Source organism: Festucalex cinctus, chromosome 12 (assembly GCF_051991245.1).
Source record: "Festucalex cinctus isolate MCC-2025b chromosome 12, RoL_Fcin_1.0, whole genome shotgun sequence".
Lineage (NCBI taxonomy): Eukaryota > Metazoa > Chordata > Actinopteri > Syngnathiformes > Syngnathidae > Festucalex > Festucalex cinctus.
In genome coordinates, this window is record NC_135422.1 from 8,156,525 (window position 1) to 8,179,011 (window position 22,487).

The window sequence follows — 22,487 nt, forward strand, 5'->3', positions numbered from 1 at the left end:
TATTATTTTAAAAGTGTGGTGGTCTGGGAACTATTGCTGTATCTTATTATTAGGGGTGTTAAAAAAATCGATTCGGCGATATATCGCGATACTACATCGCGCGATTCTCGAATCGATTCAATAGGCGGCTGAATCGATTTTTTTTTCTTTTCTTTTTTTTTAAAGAGCTCAGAATTGTTCATTCGGTAGTCTTACCGATTCAACGTCTTATCATCATTGCCTTTTTTTTTTTTTTTTTTTTTTTTTTTTTTTTTTTTTTAGGTGTGAATTGATTTTTAAACTTCCATTTTTAATGGAAAAATATTCAACAAAACGTCTGACTTCGGGTTAGGATTCACACCTTGAGCATGGAAGAATGTTATATGAACGGAACATTAAGCCTTAATATTTTATTTTAATGCTGTTCAAACATGAAACAGATTACAACCTCTATAAGACTGAAATTTCAGATAAATAAATAATACATTTTCATATAAATATTACACTCTACAAGCTTACTGATTAGTATTTTCTAAATTTGAATGAAAAAAAATCGCAACAATCGACTTATAAATTCGTATCGGGATTAATCGGTATCGAATCGAATCGTGACCTGTGAATCGTGATACGAATCGAATCGTCAGGTACTAGGCAATTCACACCCCTACTTATTATAGTGACTTGTTTGCTGTAGCTCTGACTATCATTTTTTTTTACAATAAAGACAATTCTGATTTTTACTTCATTGCGCACTGTTTATCACCTCGAAACCACGTATGTCTGAGTGATTGTAAAGTGAGGATGGCTTACATAAAACTTGAAGTGAAACCGTAGCCTGTCAGCGAACTGTGAAGGAGCTGTTTGTGAAATGTGGCCCCGGGGTGGTATATTTAACCCTGCTCGGGCAACTCCCCCTTCCCCTCCCTCCATATCCTCGATGACTCCTGAACTTCCTGGACAGGGGGGGCGGCACACTGGAGGAGGTGTGCATGCGGAGGCCCGGCTGGGGCCCGCATAACCTTTCCTCCAGATTCCCTAACTAAGTTGAAGCGGACTTCCCCACTTTGGAGCGCAAACAGCAGTCGGGAGCCTGTCGCACGTTTACTTTACCCAGCCCCCCCCACCCCTGCACTGCGTGCACTCACTCACTCCTCCCGTTTCTCTGCAATGCCACACACTGCCCTCATTGCACCCTACAGTCATGCTTAGACTGTATGGGTCCCACACACACACATGGTCTGCAGTGGCGGCAGGCTGCACACGCCTACTTCTGCTGCATGCAAACGTCAACAGTGACGTTATGGGTATAGTGTGGTCAGAAATGGATTTTTCCCCTTTTATTTTCAGATTTAACCTCTAATGATAATCATTTATCAATTATAATTGTTTGGAATCAAAATAAGACCAGGGATGTTTGATAACACTTTTTTTTCCCCCAGACTAGCCATTCCGCCGTCCATTTTCTATATTGTTCATCATTCATTTAAGCTATCAAATGGTTCTAGTGTAGATTGCAGTGCGTCATACTAAAAATTAGTTTTTCTTACTCAAGAATGGGTAACTCAAAGGGGGAAATGAAATTGTATCCATCCATCCATTTTCCATCGTACTTGTCCTCATTAGGGTCACGGGTGAGCTGGAGCCAATCCGAGCTGACTTTGGGCGAGAGGCGAGGCACGACTCGCTATCCAATCACAGGGTATAACACACCTGTGGACAATTTTCAGTCTTCAATGAACCTAACATGTCTGTTTTTGGAATGTGGGAGGAAGACAAAGAAAACCCACGCAAGCCCAGGAAAAACATCTACAAAGAAAGGCCTGAGCTGAAATTCAAGCCCCAAATCGGTGTGCTCCTATTTCTTCTTAATTAGATCAACTTTGACGCTTGATATTCTTGGCTGAGTTTTTTTTATTTTTTTCCAGAGTGGGCCTTGTGACACATGCTCCTTTCATTTGCACAGTGTCAGTGATATAACGTCATATGTAGGTCAGGACTAACTTTGCTCTTGCCTTGCGTATGTATTTTGGGGAAAATAAAGTTTCAATTATACTATTGAGGTTAAGTTCTAAGAATGTTTTCATCATATGCACAAGAAAGGGTGTTGCTTTTGGTTATCAGTTGTTTTGCAGGTCGGCATGAGGTTTGGTGGTCCTTGAACATCAAGATCGAGCCTTCACACTGTATAGCAACAGCACATCACTGACACGTCACTTTAATGTAAGGGTGGGAAACTTACAGTTTGTAGGCCAATTACAAATTCTCGAGTATAATTCTATCCTGGGCGATTTTAAGAACTATATAACCGTGGAGGAATAATAAGTATTTTACTTATATTTTAAAACACAAAAGACATTTTTTTTTAAATAAAAGGTAAATCATTTTCTTTTTACAATCTGTTTTTTTTTTCATCAACAGATGCACAAACACCTTAAAAACAAAACAAAAAAATAACAGGCGCGCGCTACATTTGACGCCAATGTTGCATTCAAAGACTATCAGAAAATGCTCTCTCCTCCTGCATGCGCGCTGCGTTTGAGGCAACAACTATGTTGTGAAAAACGCCGCTTTGCCTAAAATAGTCGCCTTTCCAAATCACCCCCGTATAATCGATTTTGCGCTAAATATTTGAAAGCCACGGTGTTTTCCCAAGCCGCGTGGTTAAGTAACTGACCTGAATACACATTTTGCGTGTGAGGTCACGTGATGCACATTAATGTACTGTACTCATATCAACCAGCTTTGCATTCTGCAAAGATGTCATTTTGTTGAGGTTATGTGGACGAAAAAATATTTATTTTTAGTAATTTACTTTTACTTGCAAAAAAAATACATCAGTTCTGAAAAATTATAATTCTCCTCAAATAAATACTGTTAACAGTCTGTTTTTTCACAAGGAACAGTACTTCTGTTTAAGTATAGCGTGGCAGTTATTTTGCCACTTGCTCAAAATTCACCCGACGACACATTATGTCGATGTACTCGCGTTTACAATTTGGCATCATCATTTCTAATGCACGACGCTGTGGAAAACGTTAACCATCTTGGATTTCCCACAGCATGCGAATGCAGCATACACTCGATCGACCTTTCGCCTAGTTTAACGGATAGCAGTTCACCGGGTTTACTCTGACACTGCTGACTCGCGAGGCCACGCCCACCAACGGCCACGCACCCCGTTTCCTCCAACCGCCCGCTGAGCATGCACTGTCCACGCGCACGCCGCCCGCCGATTGGCCGAGACGCCGCACACACGCGATTGCGATTGGCCGAGTGTTGCCACCCGCCCGGTGCGCGTTGTGAGTTTTGTTTTTCTTTTTTTCCCTCCCGCCCCCTATTTTACTCACACAGCTGAGAGAAAAGAGGGAGCCAGTCGGAGAGTGGTTGGAAAAAAAGAAAAGAAAAAAGAAGCGACCTCAGCCCTGCCTCAGAACAAGCAGCGGCACCGGGAAGCGCCGTCTCTTTGTTCACTTCACTGGGCTTTGACCAGCACAAAAAAGTAACATTTGAACGTGTTCATCACTCATGCCAGCCCGGAAGTATATCGAAATGGACCCTCTCGGGGTAAGACATTTTTCTATATAGTTGTTTTAACCGTTGTGACGTCTTCATTTTTATACTGTAACTTGTTAATGATCGTTTGATGGTCAAGACTTGCTTTACGGTTATCGTTACGCAACCTGTGGTCAATTTTGAGGAATGACAGCATCCCTTTAGCGCAAAATCGCACCTTCCGTCACATTTTTTTTGTATATTTTCGCTCTTTTAAAAATAAATAAATGTAACCTTTTAATTAATGTATTGTAGTGATTAGAACATAATTCACCCACGGAACCTTGGGACGAAGGAGGAGTTGGATGGGATGAAAGGATAAAAGAACAAAATGTTGGTAGGTCTGTGAGCCTCGCGCAGAGTTGTTGATGATGTCAATAAAACGCCAGTCTTTGGCTCTGGACTTCAACACTCCGCCTCCGACTCCCGTCACTACTCGCTACATTATGGCGATTTTAATTAAACATAGAACTTTTAGTTTTCCATTAACGTGTGTGTGCATGTAAACCTTAGGTAGAGGATTTGTTTATTGGAAGGAGGCATAATAGGCATGATCAAGCTTCCAGAGGCAAACCTGCTTTATGGGGATTTCACATGGCTCATCTGGGCAGCACGTCACTCTTTGGTCTATATTTGGCCATGGGAGGTGTCCTGGCTCCAAATGTGGGGCAGTGCATGCTGGGCCAGGGTGTAGTCAGTCACTCGGCAGCCCTCCGCCCTCTCACTCCATTTGCAAGTTGAGATGCAGGAAATTGAACTGAGCTGGCCCACCTATCGTCATCGTGCTTATTTCCTCGCTGTGATGCCAACTGAGTCAGAACTTGATCGTTTACGCCGCTCTTCCCTTCAGAACAAGACGGCGGATCAGTGCGGGTCCTACGCAAAGCGGAGGAGGCACGACGCCGTCGAGCAGCCCGTCCCCGCTGGCAACAGCGGATGCTCACCCGGTCTGGAGTACACGGACCTGGAGGCCGCCGAGGCGCTGGTGTGCATGAGCTCCTGGGGGCACTTCGTCGGCGGCAACAGGCCCAGCCCCTGCAAGCCGCGACCCCTGACCCCGGCCTCGGACTCCTGCGACTCCATCCTGCCGCCCGAGCTCCCGGAGCCCTCGAAAGACTTTGTGTCCCTGTCTTCTCTGGTAAGATTCCCCTCACTGACCTCTAACCCCTGCATATGCAATCTGGTGACATGTTGGTGCTCAGGAAACAATTTGAAGTGATTTGAGGAGCTTTATTTAGAAAAGTAGTGATTTGCTGCCACCTTGTGGCCTCGTAAGTGGAGTCAATTACTCAGCTGGTTTTCACTTTTCATAAATATCACTGTGTGGGTTAACATTATAGCAGTATATGATATGTTTTGGTATGTTTGAAACTGGCTGGCAGCCACTCCAGTGTAAACTAAAGTTAGCTGGCATAGGTTGCAGTTGCCCATAGTCGTTCGAAGTTTTTAACAACAGCATATGTAATACATCAATACTCAATTTATTGGCCACTGTTTGTGATTGGTCGATTTCCATGGACAAGTGCGTGATTGGTATACGTCAATCACTTTTGATATACTTTTAAAAAATCAGATTTCTCAATTAATTGAAAAAGTGAAAAAGTGAGCAGCTCTATAATCAACAAAATGTGTATTGGAATCGGTATCTGCCCATCTCAATTATGGATGATCAGTATCGGAATCGGCAGCATAAAATTGTGATCGGAACACCCCTGATATATTTGGTCATTTTTCTATGCCAGTGACAAGCTGGGAGGAGGCACATAATTAACCCAAAGCCACTTTGAATGTGTATGCAACAGGATTTTTGTGGTGTGTGGGGGATTTCTCCAAATTGGTTTCAATTAAGGTTGGGGAGCACTTGAGTCAAAAGCAGTTCCTCCTCCACTGCTTAGTAAACAAAAATTGGATACACATGTAAATTACCCATTCAATGGAAGAGGTTTTAATTGTTTTGCCTGTCACTATATGTCACTGGCATAGATAGATGAACAAGGGTAATTAACAACAATAACAATTACCTCGTGCTTGTCTGGACCTTCCTCCTGATTGTTGTCTTTGGTCTCGTCACAGTGCATGACTCCGCCTCACAGCCCCAGTTTTGCCGAGAGCTCGTCCTCCAGCGGCGGCGCGTCCTCGCAATGCGCCGCCTCCTCCGTGGCCAAGACCCCGCCCTCGCTCGCCCCTCCCTGCAGGTCCATGGCCACGAGCGTAATCCGCCACACAGCCGACAGCTCCCCCTGCCAATACCACATTCCGGTGGCCCCCAATTTAGAGAAGGTGACCTCCTGCCAGCAACAACAGAGCATCACACCTGCATCACCTCTTCTCGACACACCCCCAACAACCGAGGCCGGTCCTCCCAAGCCCACTTTGGACAATGTCCCCGCACCCGTTCTTGTGAACAGCCAAGCGCAGAGCAGCCCCCCTGCTCAGGTGACCCTGACCCCGCCCCCGCCTCCGGTCACCAGCCCTCAAATCATCTGCCAGATGTTCCCCTTTAGCAGCCAATCAGGTATCATATCAGCCTTAATCCCCAGCGCGGTGTCCGCCGGGGCCCGGACTGCCTCCACGCCAATTCTCCCCCAACCCGTCGCCACCGCCGCCAACCCCGCCGCAGTGCAGCAGTCCCTCATCGTGGGCTCGGCCGTCCCTCAGGGCACGGTGATGCTGGTCCTCCCCCAGTCCTCGGTCCCCCAGGCCCCCCACGGCCCTCAGACTGTCATGACGCTGGGCAACACCAAACTGCTGCCGCTGGCCCCGGCACCGGTCTACGTGCCGACGGGGCCCGGCGGCGGCGCGGCGGCCACAAAGATGGACTTTTCCCGCCGGAGAAACTACGTGTGCAACTTTCCCGGCTGCAGGAAGACGTACTTCAAGAGCTCGCACCTCAAGGCTCATCTTCGTACGCACACGGGTGAGTAGTTTTTTTTTTTGGCTCCGCCGTTTAATAACTCACAAGGATGCGGAATTCAGTGCGGCTACCGCAACGTCCTGTTTGTAAGAATTCCACAGCGGAGGAGAGTGAGCTCATTGTTCCACAACAATGTTTCCCAACCTTGATTGAGCCAAGGCACATGTTTTATACAAAAAAAAAACCCAAACAAAAATGTCACAATAAGTTTAAACAGCAAACTCTAAAAACTTGTGGATGATAGAGATCAAAACATGACAACGAATATAAAAAAAATTAAAAAATAGTATATTAATCGTGAAGCACTTAAAAATAATACAACCAGTTTTAATATATTTTGAGAGAGCAAGAGTAATGGATGAAACTATCAGAGACAGTGTACCAATCCCTCTGTTTTCAGTAAACAAAAACAATTTTCCCAAACTAACAAAACATCTCACGATATACATCAATAATCATGCCCAAAGATGTACATTACAAAATGAACCTTAAGCCGTCAATTTCTTTAGATGTTTAAATCAGAATTTACACCAAAAACTAGGCTTTACGTTAACTTCCTCTTCTTCTTTCAAATTTACACCAACTAAAGTAATTTGTGCTGCCATCTAGTGGTCAAGAGTGGAATTACACACTTATTAAATGACAGCAAAATGGTTATTAACGATACAGAAAGAATCCATGAAATAGCATAATAATCTCCAAGGACAAAAAGCACAAATATGTGAATAGTGAACCACAAATAAGCGGGGGTTTACCGTATTCTGAAAAAATAAGATCTGTTTCAATTCAGCCACAAACCTGCTGCCATCTAGTGGAAGAGAATTGAATTGTTCTGCCTGCCTGCCACTCCATTGCTAACATACAGATCAACAATTTTTTGTAGTATAAATTACAAAAACAAAAAGTTATTCAAAATTAAATGTAAATGAATTGAGCTAAAAATTACTAATGGGAAAATGAAGCTTCACGAAGCTTCATGAAGCACTTGTAAAAAAAAATTCTTTTTTTAACTCCTCTAGATGGCACTCTTGGTTTAAATAGAAAGGCTAGCACAATTGAAATTGATTACATTTCCACTGCATTTTTAAACCAAGAGTGCCATCTAGAGGAGTCAAAAATATTACAAGTGCTTCATGAAGCTTCATTTGGCCATCACTACAAAAAGTTAAATACAATTGAACTGTACTTAGGTTCAATGATTAGTTACGAATGCTAAGTGACTCGCTGACCACCTCCTTTTTTTTTTTTTTTCTTTTTTTTTTTTAGGCGAAAAGCCGTTCAGCTGCAGCTGGGACGGCTGCGACAAACGGTTCGCCCGCTCCGACGAGCTCTCCCGCCACCGGCGGACGCACACGGGCGAAAAGAAGTTCGTGTGCCCCGTGTGCGACCGGCGGTTCATGCGCAGCGATCACCTCACCAAACACGCCCGGCGCCACATGACCACCAAGAAGATTCCCACCTGGCAGGCCGACGTTCGGAACCTCAACAAGATGGCCGCCGGCAAGAACCCTCCCGCCAAAGCCAACCTGGCCACAATAAGCATGCTGGTACCTGCCGGTTCTCAGTAGGCAAGGAAAACTTAACTAATGCAGGGAGCGGCCCGGCACAAACGGCCGTCTTGACTCACTCAGAAAAAGAAAGATAAAAAAAAAACATGCACTGGACCTTTACATCTCTACTGCTCATTTGTACATTTACACAAAAGGATTCTTTTTGTTGAATGGATGCACTCTTTGCCAAAGCCTTTGTACGACTTTGAATTTCATATTTTCCACCCTTCTGCGACATTTTTTTATTTGTTGTGACACATTATGTGAATGTTTTGTTGCCTATTTGAGGAACGTGTTGATATACATATACACAAACAATGTAAATATGAATATGTAATCACCATTACGATGATAATACCTTTACGATTACTGCATACCTCTATGTGTAACTTTCATATTATTTAATACATATTTGTAATTAAAAAGATGACTCATTTACTGTTCACGCTGTCTTTGTTGCTTGTTTTCGACTTTTAGTCACGACTTTTCCCAGGATCTAATCCAGGAAAAATAAGGTGCGGGCTCTCAGTTGAGTCAGCGATCGTCCATAAAAGACAGCGAGTGGTGCCTTCCCACATCCTGCGTGTCACACTGTTCGCCCTCGACGCCCTTTTTTGGTCTGAAGCTCGCACGCGCATCCTCCCGAATGTGCTGACGAGCATGTGGGACAGCTTCCCTTCTGGCTCAGTGATTGGTTTATCCGTCACGTCTTGTTTATTCACCAGGCTGGCAGACTGCTCAATGAGTCAGGGCGGACCAAAAATGTTGACTGTGCGCTCTCATTTATTGCACACCATTAGAGCTCAAAGGGGAGGATATTTCTTGATAAAGTTCACATTGACATATGATTAAAAATGGATTACAATGCATTATGAACACTTTGTTTCAATTGATTTAAGCGTGATACATAAAAGGATGGTAGTCAGCACATCTGCCACACAGTTCTGAAGTTGTGAGTTCAAATCTCAAGCATTCTCTTCAACTTTGTGGGGGTTCCACTCTGACTCCCACATTCCATTTGTACCCGCCTCTAACCCAAAGTCAGCTGGGATAGGCTCCAACTTTCCCATTACCCTAATAAGGACAAGCAGTATATGGATACAAAAGGGAAATTCCAACCCAGGGGTCACCAGCCTTTTTGAAACTGACCTGCTTCTTGGGTAGCCATTCCTGGGGGCTATACCCGTTTCAGACTTACTAAGCATTTATGTAAAGCGTAAGCACAATGATCATGTTAATGACTACGAACAATAATTGGGAAACAGGTAAATATAACATCAACACAACATTAACACAAATATAACATTTTCTCTCTAGAAACTTCTGCTAGTGTTTACATTATCATTATCAAACTTCTACAAGAATCCTAGAAAATCACAATGCCCCAATGTGAGTTATTTATTTTTATATTTGGCTACTCGAGAGCTACTTGGGGGCTACCTGGTGCCCACAAGCACCACGTTGGTGATCACTGTTATATGTAACTTGTAACGTATCATGATTTATGAACCCATCCATTTATTTTCAATACTGCTTATCCCTGCTAAGATTAAATACTAATTGCGCCATAGTTTAGTACCGTCATTAGAATTTTATAATTGAAAAAAAATAACTTATATAAGGCCACTTCAATGTACTGTACCAGTATTGGTTTACCATTGACGCCTCCAATGTTTCTTAATCCTAGTAGTGGTCTCACCTAGCAACAGCGCCCTCCTTCCAATCAGAGAGAGAGAAAAATGAACAGTTGGGGGCGCGACCAATCACATGCCTTGCCTACACACCCGCCCCTTTGCCTTACTGACCGACTTACTCCCGGTTTGATTAGTCTCCAGGAACGCGGTCAATAGCGACACCTGGTGGCTAAATCGAAACATTACCATAACTTGTTGAATGCAAAAAGAACCCCGAAAAAAAACCCACTTTAAATGAAACATTGTAGATTATGACTTAAAACGTCCCATAAATATATATTACGTCAAATAGTTTTATGTATAAATGATAAGTCAAGTGATCCACAATTTTTTAAGAGAAAAACAAAAACAAAAACAAAAAAACGCAAAGCACTTTTTGTACTTTTTTGTGTGCATTTTTAAAACACTATATAGGTAGCAACATATGAGAACACATATGGATTGTGTATATATATTTTAAAACAAAAAATGAATGGCTCTTTCTAGATTTGTTTCTTCCTCGTCTCAACGCTGTATTGGTTGCTATGGTTACAGTACACGCATGAAGACCGAGAAAAGAATGGCGTTTTCAAGAAACTCGACCTCAATTATGTTAGTTACTCCACAGTATGTAACGACACATGGGGAGCATGTACGGTAAGCTAACTTATAGAATTGTTCGTCACGAGCGTAACTCCCTTTAGATCTATTAATATTTACGCAAAACCTCAAACATCAACTATATTTGTTGATGTTTACAGGTGCTATGAACGCTGTCAAAATGGAGGAAATAATTTTTGAACAATAAAGAAAAAAGAAAAAAAAATAGAGAATTAATTCTATAATTGTTATTCCGGCGAGTGGCTATAATGCGAGTCAACTACAGTAATGTCAAATATGTTCATTTTGGGGGTTTCTCGTTGCAGGTGATCTGAGGGAGAAACTTCTCCTGCTGTAAACATCCTCTTGAAATTTATTCCCTGGGTTCTCCTTGATTTCTCTACATCATTATGGATATTGGACAAACACTAAAAGATCTCAACATGACAGCAGATGAAATGAAGAGCTTGACAAAGGCGTTTAAAGATGAGAAATTCCGGGACATGCTGAATGATTACGTCCAGGAGATATCAGATCCGGAGAATAGGAGGATCTATGAGGAGGAAATTGCTATCCTGGAGAAGGAGAGGGGAAACAACATTGAGTTCATCCACCCGAAACCATTCCGGTCCCTGAGGACCAATGTAAACCGCAAGCAGAAGTGCTACATCAACATCTGTGCCAATGATAAAGTTGGGAAGCCAGAATGTAAGCGCGGGGTGTCTGAGGATGGTCGCAGCGGGCAATGCTGGTCACTGCCTCACAATCTGCTCCCAGGAAGGCAAGACATAGATCCAAAAGGGAACAAAATCATGATCTATGATGTCATTTTCCACCCTGACACCCTCCACATAGCAAACAAAAAGGCCGAATTTATGCAAATGGTGATCAGCACGGCTGTTCAGGGAATCCAGGATGCCTTTAAGGTGACACTAGACAAAAACAAGCTCAGGGAGATGAACACAACGTACAAGGGCACGCCTCAGCCTTGCGTCATCCGCAAACCCATCCCTGGATACACAGCCAAGCCTCCTGAAGATGACCCACTTGCCTTCCCATATCCGGATGAAAACAAAACAAAACCTATGAGCTCCAAAATTAATTATGAAAAAAGCAAAGTGCCCACTGAGCCAAGTTATACCGTGAAATACCGATCCTTCATCGACCTGCAGGACTTCAGATGTTCCAGGGACTCCGGAAAGAGCCCCAGGCCCAAAGAGATCGTCGTCACCATTGACGTACCCCTGCTGAAGTCAGTCGCGAACGCCAACCTGGAAGTGAAGGAGAAAAGTCTGCTGTTGGAGTCCGAGAACCCCGCTTACAAACTGGAGCTTCCGCTATCCTACCCAGTGGACGAGGAAGGAGGAGAGGCGAAGTTCATCAAGCAGAGAGGACAACTGACGATCACGCTGCCTGTTCTTCCCTCCAATGAGGCGATGGAGTTCTGCTGGGGTAACAAGGAGACGGAAGGTGGCATCGAGGAAGCTGAAGAAAGTCGAGGAATTGAAAAGGAGGTGACCACAAGACAGGAGACTGTTGACGGTGAGGGAACTGAAGATATTGGTGAGGAGGAGCAGTTGAACGGGAAAGAGGAGGAGGAAAACAGATTTGAAGAAAAGAGAAAAGAGTATGTACAGGAAAATGGAGAAGAAAATGTAATTTATATTAAAGAGAGTTTGGTCAACCTCGATGGAAATACAAATACGGATCCAGTGAAGGAAGGAGATGTGCTGCAGAAAATTGATTCCAATCGAGAAAACTCACCACTGGTCCCCACTGAACCGTCTAGTGGTGTCAAAAATTCACACGTGGACTCGTGTTCAGACTCAAGCGCTCAAATAAGCAAGGACGCCGATACACTAAAAACCACAGATACAGAAGAGGAAGTGATGAAAGATGAGGACAGCGTTGAGGGTGACGAACCTGAGATGGGCGAACAGGAAGAAGGCGATATTAGTGAGGAGGAGCACTTGACAGTGAAAAGAACATGCGAACAAGAAGAAAATAGAAGAGAGGAAGTGGAGGAGGACACACAAGAAACTGGAGAACACGATGTCCTTCGCAATAAACAAAGTCAGGTCAACCTCGACGGAAATGAAAGTCGGGATCCTGTGAGGGACGAGGAGCAGTTGACAGGGAAAAGAAGAGAGGACGCACAAGAAAGTGGGGAACAGGATGCACTGCGCACTCAAGAAAGTCAGACCAACCTCAGTGAAAGTAAAAATAAGGCTCAAATGAAGGAAGATACACCGCAGAGAATTTTTTCTCCAAAAAACCCAGCAAGTGTTAATCCACTGCAGATTCCTCCTGCGCCACAAGATGAATATTTACACTCAAGCACACAAGTGAAGAACGATTATATACAAGAAATTGCAGAAACCAAAGACATGGATGTTAAGGTGAGTCCTGACAATATGGAATACAATTTTAATATATAACTGGTTCCGATTAGTAAAGATTTGTCACCACAATCAGTCCAACCATGAGAACAAGCCATCAAATGATACATTAGGCATATTATATCACATAAAGTTGTGAAAAGCAGAATGTATACATTTTTCCAAGCATTAGCATTAAAAAATACATTTATGAATGAATATTGTAAGCCACTATTCCAAGCCATTTTTTTTAATGTTAGACAATTAACACTTGGATTAACAATGCTTAAATAAGGGTCCACTTTAAATATATAGGCAGAAGGGTAAACCCAATTTTTCTTTTTACAATATCTGGTATGTGCCCTTAGGGAGCAAAATCCCCCTTTTTTTTTATTTTTTTTTATTTTATTTTTTTTTAAAGCCATCTCAGGGGGCGGCCATTTTGCTACTTGCTGTCGACCGAAGATGACATCACATATGTTCAGCTGATCTACTGTCATCATCAGTGGCTAGCAAGTGGCAAAATGGCCGCCCTTTGGCCCTTGAGATGGATAACAAAAAGTGTATTTTGCTACTTAATTCATATTTCACAACACATTAATCAGAATCCCATGTTTAGAACATATTGTAAAGAACATTTTTGGGTTGACTTGCTTGTTTTTTTGTTTTTGTTTTTGTTGTTTTATTGAGCCTGAAATCCGGGAAATCTATTATTTTTTCATTCCTTGTGTTTGATTAAAAACAAATAGCAAAATATTCAGTCATCTTTTGTTTTCAATTGAAAATGGAACAAACAAATGTTACACAAATTACCGACATCTTAAAAAGAACATTGTGCTCCAGCATTTCCACCACCACCACCAGTTGCTTTTATTGACGTAGTGGCCCGATTAATCACTGGGTGTACCGTCAATTAAAAAACAAACAATAAGACTCCTAACAATAGCAGGTGGTGCCACTAAGTAGCTGTAATTATTACCTTTGCTATGAGATCTGTTGACGCCACGTCAGGTGGAACACAATCCATTACGCAAACCTGGTGAACTTTTAAATTGTTTTAATTGGGGGGAAAAAATAAAGTAAATAAAGAATTGCTGACATCTCACAAGACAGTTCCAGTTGTGTTTGTTTTTAGACACGTATTTCAATTAGAAACACAAATTTAAATGTAAAATATTCACAGAGAAAATACATTAACGTTTATGTTTCTACTAGATGGAAATAAGCTTGAAAACCATCAAAGAAACAAATGAGACACCAGAGGAATCCATTTACATACCTGAGGAAAGCACCCCGATCTCAATGAGCGATGAGGCGAGGGTGGTGGAAGAGGAGGATGACCTGCCGGAAAAGGAGATCATCCAAAAACCAGAAACAGACAACAAGCCGCCGCCCGCCTCACTGAGGGAAATTGACCAAGATGGAAACGAGACCGTGTTCAGCGATCACGCCACATCAGCGGGATTCCTCTTCCAGAACTCACTCATGTATGAGCTTGACTGAGAGGGAAGAATGGCTAAATTGTTTCATGAATACCTGACCGGGTGTCAGTCATTGTGTTGTATAGTACAGCGTCAGCATGGGCATCCCGGCTACATCAGATTTTGAATTCTACTTCTGAACATTCAAGTAATGAAAATTGGGCAGGTTGGCTGAGTTCAGAATGGAACCATCCAGTCAATGGTTTGTGCTGTGTCATGAAAAGCCTACCGGAACATCTGAATGTCATTTCAACTTTAATGAAAGGGCATGTGAAATAGTGGCACGTGTGTGCCGACTTCCATTTAACGTAATTGGTTATTTCTTTGCACAGCCACATACCCAGTTATCAGTGTGGGTACATTTGTATAACCACATTATTTTTACCTTCCCTCACAACATTACATTTTCCCCCCCAAAAAAAGTTGTGTAGCATGTCACATGTAGTAAATGGTGGATTTTTATTTTATTTTTTTTAATTACAAAACTTGACTTTTGAACAAGGAGCTTGTAGAACCCCCACTCCTCGCCCCCCTCCCCCAATCAACTGTGACAGTATTATAATCTTCAACATATAAACGGCTTAAAGCAAAAACTGAGATAAAGTGCCTTTCATAATAAATTCATGTTTCATTTGTCTTTATTTTAGCAGAAGCCTAACCGTAAAACCCAAAATATTTATGTAGAATAAATCTTGATACGTTAATTGTACTATTAATACCGATTAATTTATTGATTGTGTTTAAAAAATAAAAATAAAAACATAAGAGGACCTTGTCTTAATAATGACACATTAAATAGCAATATTAAGGAAAAGTTGCAATTATTTTCAAAATCATTCAGCCATAAAACTACCATAAATATTAGGGATGGGCGAGTCCTGGTATCGGGCCGATACCAGCCTTTTTTCAAGTACTCGAGTACTCGTGACGCAGACGAGTACAAGCGACCGATTGCAGATGGGGGAAGACGTTAAGTGAGTCCTCCTTGCCTGTAACTGGCGCTAGCTTGCAGCAGTTTTTCACCAAAACTTCACCGGTTTGGAAATACTTCAAAATTGTGAATCTTAAACTAAAAGAGCATTTTTGTGTTTTATTTTGAGCATTAAGTATTGAAGAGTGAATGAAAGAATGAAAGGAAATATATTTATTTAAAAATATCTTTTAGTGTTTTTTTTTTTATTTGTCAAAATGTACTACTGGTATCGGCAGTTGGTATCGGTGAGTACTGAGGGTCTGAATATCAGTATCGGTCCTAAAAAAAAGTGGTATCGAACAACCTTAATAAATATATTTTTTTAAATATTTTCCTAAGCTAGTAGCTTAATCTATAGCTACTGAACGTAGAATACTCCCAATTCTGAATCATTACTGCCACCTGTTGATGATAAATGAAACTGCACGTAACGTGGACATGCCGTCACATCCGCAAACAAGAGGGTGGGAAATTTGAATCCGAATCCAGTCTGAAGACTATTGGCCAGAGGCTTGCAGGAGTACCCATTATGAACAACAGGTGTTAATCTACTAATTAGAAGATGTTTCCGTCATAAATGGTCAAATAAAAAAGGCTATTGTAAAGATATTTATGGGGAAAAAGTCCCACATAGCAGCTTTAAACAAATGTATACTTTTATTTAAACACACACACAAAAAAAATATCGGGTCACGAGTACAAGAAAAACTGCTTTTAGCCTGCTCCTAGTGTAGAGGCAATGAGGTCATGTCACATTTTAATTGTGTTATTCCCTCATCCTGCACAGTCAGTAGGTGGATGCATGAGGAACATTTTCAGTTCAGCTGGAGTGGTCGCTCGCCTTTTTGTTCTTTATTAAATGTTGGATGCGTATTTCTAGAAATAAAATGTTCAACATTGACCCAACGACACTTCGCAAACTACTTTTTAGCGTCACGTCCGCATCGTCCTCATCGGATTCCCCTCTGGAGGGAATTGTCCAAAAACTCGGAATAGCACGAAAGGGAACAAAAGTACTGCTGCACCGGAGCGTCAGTCCCTCCCATGTCGTCCACCAGAACCACCGTGTGAGAAACTTGGTGCAGGTTCATGCTCACGCACGTCTTGATGTAAAAGCTGACGCAGAAGCGCCCGCAGTCGCATTTCTTGGCCAATTCCAAGTCTCGACACAAGCGCGCGGGGATGAGGTGAGGTCCGTATGGGATTCTGGAAGAAAGGAAATCAAAGTTCATTAGGAGATGAGGTATGAAATATGCAATTTGAGAACTCCTTTTTATGAGGATAAATTGTTGATCTCTTGAACTTATTAGGCCAGAAATGACTGAACTGTTGTACACTGTGCAGTAGTTTTTGGGAGTTGGCTACCTGTTGGCCACAAAGTTTTGCTGAGATTTAAAATATGTCACGACGACACAGCAGCTATAAAAGCCACTTAAAACAGTTTTCAACAAAAAGTTTTCACATTAAAATGACCGGAAATGGCATTAATCTGCTCTAGCCTTCCCCAAAACACCCAAAAATGTGGAATGCACTAATGTGTATTTTTAAAATAAATATTAGTACTTTGAAAAAAACCTACAGTAACGTTTTGCTGCAATTAAACGGTCGTATAATACAGAGACACAGATACACAAGGAACTAGAAGACATCACAACTCCTCAGCATTAATATTAGTCGTTCTTTGCAGGGGATAAAGAATATGTCTGTGAGTATTGTTATATTATTATTTATGTATTATTGTTGTATTATCTGTGTACATGGGTGGGTCCTAATTGGTCAATATTACCACTTTTAAAATTGGTAAAAAAAAATTCTTTTATTTTATTTTTTCTTACACATTATAACACGAGACATGACATTCAAACATTACCACTGATGAAAAAACAAACCATTTTCTCCATGTTAAGTTAAACAACTTCAAAAAAAAGAAAAAGAAAAAAAAAGTAATTTTATAAAGTTTATATATTATTTTTAGATTAAACATCCAATGAATTGGTTATCGGAATTTTTTTCTGCAAAATAGCAGACCTAAAAAAAAAAAATCCTTATGAGCCGGGCTGTCGTTACAATAGTAACACTGAAGCTACTGTGGTGTTTTGCATTATTTGTGAGGATTAGCATTAAGCTAACGAATTTAAAGGCTAAGCTACAGGATGTGGTTGTTTTAAATACGTGTGTAATTTTCTTCGTTTCAAGTGGGAATGGCAACAAAACCTTTGAGACTCTTATTTTTAAGAATTGCTCACTAATTTATCTGCCAAATATTCTTGTGGTTAGAAATTAAAGCACTGAACGGCAATTGCCAACAACAAACTGCCTCTCAAAATATCCACTTTCTCTTTTATTGCATCTTGTTTCTACTCTGTTGTGGACACAATGTAGGAATCGATGTGGCAAAATCATTCAAACCTGAGATTCGCTATCGTCCGGGAAGCCAGCTCCTGAAGAGAAACCGGGAACGAGAGCCGCATGGTGTGGTCCAGAGGGTTGGGCTGGACGAACGGGTTACCGAACAAGTCCAGATTCTCCAGTCTCAGCTTGCGGAAGTCGCCGGGCAGCACAGCTAGCTGGTTGTGCGCCGCGGACAGGAACCTCAATTTGCTGAGGCGTCCCAAGTGGAAGGGCAGGAAGGCCAGCTTGTTGTCGTCCAGCTTGAGGTTCACCAGCTCCCGGAGCTGGCAGAACTGAGCGGGAAGCGCCTGCAGTCGGTTCTGGCTGAGGTCGAGGATCTGGAGGGTCCGCTGCAGCGTGGACAGACAGAGGGCCTCGCTAAAGGCTTCCAGGTGGTTGCTGTGGAGGACCAGCTCGGACAGGCAGGCCAGATCGCCGATGGTGGCGGGGAGCTTCTTGATGTGGTTGTTGCTGAGGTCTAGTTTGCGAAGAGCTGCACAACCCAAAAAAAGACAAATACTTTGTCTCCTGATAGATTATCGATACGCCTATGCAAGTATCACGATATTTGTAGTTAATGTACAGCCACTATAACGGCTCCATTGTTCATTACTTATTGAGCAATTACTTGGCAGGCCACTAGGGGGAGCACCTCATAAGAGTGGCAGGGAAATGTACGGAAGTCTTCAAGCAAAGAAGACTCATGAGCCTTACTTTTACTTGCGCAAGACATTTCTCTGTCCAGCAACTGACTCAGTTTGCATACGTTTCTATGAAAAATGTGTATTATATCTTCGATTTTAACATTTTAAAACATATTTTGTTTTGACTGTTTGAAGCACACAATTTCTGATGATTAAAGGGTTACTTGACTCAGTGAACAATTTTCAGCAATGAAAAGTTAATATTTTGTTCAAAATGAATTTGATAACATGATTATTTTTCATGCACAATTAATACCGTTAAAACGTAATTTTACCTACTTGCTGTCGACTGATGATGACATCACCTGTGCTGATGAAGTAGGTAATGGCCAGTCGTGGCTCACCTGTTTTCTGGGTTTGGTTAGTAAACTGAGCCATGATTGGTCGTTACCTACTTCCTATATATAATTACCTACTTCCTCTGCACAGGTGATTACCTTTTAAAAGGTACTCATCGTACATAAAACATAATGAAGTTACCACATTAATTATAGACAAAATATTAACTGCTGAAAATGGCTCGGAGTCAAGTATCCTTTTAATATTGATTTAATTGGATTTAATGTTTTAAGTAATTTTGTTTATTTATTTATTTATTTACTTTTTCAATGTTACACAAAAAAATGCCAGTTTAATTTATAAAATGAAACAATTGACTCTGTAACTGACTGACATGTTGCATGACAATAATGTTTAAGAAAGACACAAATTTGCTCACAGAAAGTGGTCTCTGTTAACAAGATATTTGTTTAAAAAAAAAATGCACTAAAGTACTCACTGTGAAGAAGACACCCGTTTTAATATTGCGTTTCAGTGATGGTACAAAAAGAAACTATTTTCTCATGGAAAAACATCAGTTTATGTCTTGAGTAGTTTTATCGTAGATTATCGTGGATTTATTACCCGACCAATATATCGATAATCGTTATCGTGAGCCTTGTATCGCATATGGTATCGTATCGTGAGGTACCCAGATGTCCCCCACCCCTAATACTGTCAATATGAAGTCGTCGTCTTTGAACGTCACGCACCTTTCAGCGACAGCATGCGCATGTCGACGCGCGACAGCTTGCAGTAGGAGACCTGCAGCTGTTCCAGGGAGTACGGGAAGCTGGAGGTGAGCGGGTAGTCCTTCTTGGAGACGATGGTCAGCTTCTTCTTGGGCTGCTCCACGTCCCTGGCGCGGACGGGCGTGAGGGTGGAGAGCGGCAGGCTGCTGGCGTCGCTGCCCTTGTCCGCCAAGCGAGCCGCCGAGAGGAAGTGCTTCAAGCTGTTTGCGTCGGCCTGAGCATCAAGCGACATCATCCGTTTGTTGATATGGAGGACCGTAGACGTGCGCTTATTTTATTCAAAATTCTACACTTCAATTCTACACTTCAAAGAATGCTTTTTTTTTTTCCTATTTCATTTTGTTGTTATTAACTCATCTGCTCCCAATAACGTGTAAATACGTTTTTTTATGTTTTAAGAGTCCCAAAGACGTATTTTTCCTTTTTTTTAAATTATTTTTTTTATGCTAGAGCATAAAATGCAGCCTCTCAACTGCAAAGAACGGTTGCAGGAATGGTAGTTATTACACAAATGGCCAGCAGGTGGCAGCAGAACAAAGGAGATCAACCACGGCCATCTAGAAAAAAAGCTAAATTACTAACAATTTTAAAAAGATTTGTGAAAACTGATGAAACATAGTTCTCTTCTCACGCTAATTGCTGCAAAACAGAAACAGATAGAGACATACTTTTTTTCCCTGATGAAAGAAGAGACTTTAATCTTTCTTTTGATAGGTTCCATGCTTTTATAGCAATAGAAGACAGAAATTAAATATCAATATCAGAAGGAGGCCATTTTGCCACTTACTGTCGAGTGAAATTGACATCAATGTTGCTCAAGTCTCAGGCAACAACCAATCACAACACAGCTTCAGAAAACAGGTGAGCTGTGATTGGTCGTTGCCTGATCCCAACTGTGATGTCATCTTCAGTCTACAGCAAGTGGCAAAATGGACGCTCCCTGAGATGGATAAAAACAGCTGGATTTTGCTGCATAACTCATATTCCACAAATGTAATATTAATAAAAATGTTAAGACTATAGTGAGGTCACATATAACATTATTGTCAATAAATATTTAAGGTTGAATTTAATGAATGTAACGTAACCTCGTTTGGTGACCTACTTCCTTTGAGGAAACAAAATGAGGGACAGAGACTCAGGATGCAAAATGACACGTATAAGTGTTCCTACGATCCAGATGCTTTGATTATAGACAGCACATTTAGGTTAGATTATACAGTACTTGGATCTGCACGTTAAATAGCCTGTGTTATCTTTGAAGATGTGAGCTAACATGTTAAGTAACGTTGCTTTCGTTGCAAGCTCTAAATTCACCATCAGACATTTGTAAATTGAGTGTATTGAGTGTAGTCAGTAGTGTTCAAAATGTAGGTGAACGGTCACTGCTTTCTGACAATATTCAGGCTCAGCAGCCACTGGAAACAATAAAGGCCGCCATGGTGTCTGTTCATGACCGTCAAAACAAACACGTTTTGTATTTTCAACAATCGGGCAAGCGGACGCTTGCAGCAGCAAATGAAGTAGCAGTTAAATGCTTTTTGACAAATCAACGACAACCTACCTTGCTCAGACAGATGTCGACAGCAGGTTCTTTTAATCTAACCGTGGCTTTGCCTTCCTCCACAAACCACGTGAAGAACTTCTCGATGTTGTCTTTGAGCTGCAAGACAAAATTGGCTCATGTTGAGCAGGTGGAAAAATCCATTTCACAACATGACAGGGTCGGACGTCACACTCTCTACGAGTTCAGACAGGAACGTTCGCGTGCATCACTTTTGCAGTGTCACAATATTTAAAAAAAATAAATAAATCTTTCTTGGTTTTATTCATGCTTGTTTTCGCACAGAGACAATGAGCGATGTTCGAATTGTGTAGGACTCTTTATGGCAGCCATTATGTCATCTTGTTTATGTTGTTTTGTTGTGTTTCTGGAAAGTGCTATATAAAAAAAGATGACTTGTCAAGTTTTTGCCACCACATTCAAAGTTTCTCTACACTCAACTATTTAGCCATTATCTTACCACAGCTAAAGTAAATGGAAAATAACTGATTAACGATAAAAAAAAACAACCTGGCTAGATCAAAACCGTGTGCCAGGGAACATCATCAAAAGTGTCATGACACATGATCCAATTTCACTCAATTATTGTAGTCAATTAGCCATAAAACACCAAGTGATGTATGCCAGGAACAAGAGAGCATTATCATACCTTATACTTTGAGCCTGTTCTGTCCTTGGCCGTGCAGATCATCATGTAGACGTTACAGCGTTGACTGGTCTTGTCCAAATGCTTCCCGATGGACAGCACCGCCCTCGTCCCCTTGCCGCGACTTTTCATGCCGAAGGTGGGTAGCATACGGTTTACCACCTCCACATCGCACTGCAACTTCATCCTGATCGTCCGTTTATCGTCGGTGTTATAAATTTCACAACCAGCTCCGAGTTAACAAAGGCCGGGACGATGCATACCACCAGGCGCAAACTTCGGTGAAAACAACCCGCTGAAGCAATTCACGTCCTGGGTGTCTGGCTTCAGAGAAAACGGGACAGAAAGTCGCATTTCCACGACGGTCCAGCATACGGCAAGTCCACGGATGTACTCGTGGTAGTGTAGAAAACTGGCGATACTATCCTTTGTGTGATTACTACAAATTATCGGCCCAGACTAGTTTAATGTGGATGATTAGCCCCCTCACTGTTAGCGCAAACCCGCGCGTCGGAAATGACGTCAGTGCACTTTCATAATAAAAAACAAAATGTTGTTTACAATGATACAAGCGCTTTCAAAAATCAATTTAAACATAAGCAGACACACAGAAAGTACACATAAAAAATAGCATTGACATAGAGGAACGTCAACCAGGGTGCATAAAGACAATGCAAGATACTCCCCATCCATAGTTTTATTCAAAATATTATTTTTTTTAATTATTTTTTTTAATGTTGACTACAAACATTAGTCGTGGCAAATGCGTCTTGTGACGACATTTTCTGTCGAATGAAAAAAAAAGAAAGAAACAAGAAAAAAAAACATTCAGGTAAATTGTATTTTTCTCCTGTGAATCCCTTTGGATTAATAAATGGTTAAAAAATGGTGGCCTCTTGTGGCCAAATGTATGCAATGCAGGACAGTACACTGGACCCCTGCATACTCGTGGTTCGGCGCCCGCGGCTTCAACTTTTCGTGGATTTTTCCCCCAATATAAAAAAAAGAAAGA

The 22,487-nt window shown here is 41.6% G+C and overlaps 3 protein-coding genes across 4 annotated transcripts; 2 read left to right on the forward strand and 1 right to left on the reverse strand.

Annotated features, from left to right (window-relative positions):
* Positions 1–1,689: 1,689 nt before the first annotated feature.
* klf11b (Kruppel like factor 11b) lies at positions 1,690–8,438 on the forward strand. Of its 2 annotated transcripts, XM_077539462.1 has the most exons (5): positions 1,703–1,826; positions 3,331–3,543; positions 4,382–4,669; positions 5,605–6,448; positions 7,712–8,438. In XM_077539462.1, exons 2-5 carry the CDS (start codon positions 3,505–3,507, stop codon positions 8,011–8,013), a joined length of 1,473 nt encoding a protein of 490 aa, XP_077395588.1. In that variant the 5' UTR covers positions 1,703–1,826; positions 3,331–3,504; the 3' UTR covers positions 8,014–8,438. The 2 variants fall into 2 exon arrangements, with proteins under 2 accessions (XP_077395589.1, XP_077395588.1); XM_077539463.1 differs by lacking the exon at positions 3,331–3,543 and having other exon boundaries at positions 1,690–1,826.
* A 1,772-nt stretch (positions 8,439–10,210) lies between these two features.
* dnaaf2 (dynein axonemal assembly factor 2) lies at positions 10,211–14,807 on the forward strand. Its single transcript, XM_077538268.1, has 3 exons — positions 10,211–10,325; positions 10,595–12,667; positions 13,862–14,807. Exons 2-3 carry the CDS (start codon positions 10,679–10,681, stop codon positions 14,147–14,149), a joined length of 2,277 nt encoding a protein of 758 aa, XP_077394394.1. The 5' UTR covers positions 10,211–10,325; positions 10,595–10,678; the 3' UTR covers positions 14,150–14,807.
* Positions 14,808–15,738: 931 nt separating this feature from the next.
* Positions 15,739–22,005, reverse strand: lrr1 (leucine rich repeat protein 1). The gene is made up of 5 exons (XM_077538272.1): positions 21,479–22,005; positions 20,830–20,928; positions 19,227–19,479; positions 17,510–17,984; positions 15,739–16,306 (listed from the first exon to the last, which is right to left on the reverse strand). Exons 1-5 carry the CDS (start codon positions 21,659–21,661, stop codon positions 16,051–16,053), a joined length of 1,266 nt encoding a protein of 421 aa, XP_077394398.1. The 5' UTR covers positions 21,662–22,005; the 3' UTR covers positions 15,739–16,050.
* Between the last annotated feature and the right edge of the window lie 482 nt (positions 22,006–22,487).

Excerpts from the sequence above, each read along its gene's own strand:
- lrr1 (XM_077538272.1), bottom strand. The coding sequence starts at position 21,661 with ATGAAGTTGCAGTGCGATGTGGAGGTGGTAAACCGTATGCTACCCACC. Across the intron at positions 20,929-21,478 it reads GAACAGGCTCAAAGTATAAG|CTCAAAGACAACATCGAGAA; the intron begins GTATGATAATGC and ends TTTGTCTTGCAG. Across the intron at positions 17,985-19,226 it reads GCGCATGCTGTCGCTGAAAG|CTCTTCGCAAACTAGACCTC; the intron begins GTGCGTGACGTT and ends TGGGTTGTGCAG.
- dnaaf2 (XM_077538268.1), top strand. The coding sequence starts at position 10,679 with ATGGATATTGGACAAACACTAAAAGATCTCAACATGACAGCAGATGAA. Across the intron at positions 12,668-13,861 it reads CCAAAGACATGGATGTTAAG|ATGGAAATAAGCTTGAAAAC; the intron begins GTGAGTCCTGAC and ends TGTTTCTACTAG.
- klf11b (XM_077539462.1), top strand. The coding sequence starts at position 3,505 with ATGCCAGCCCGGAAGTATATCGAAATGGACCCTCTCGGG. Across the intron at positions 3,544-4,381 it reads TCGAAATGGACCCTCTCGGG|AACAAGACGGCGGATCAGTG; the intron begins GTAAGACATTTT and ends TCTTCCCTTCAG. Across the intron at positions 6,449-7,711 it reads TCATCTTCGTACGCACACGG|GCGAAAAGCCGTTCAGCTGC; the intron begins GTGAGTAGTTTT and ends TTTTTTTTTTAG.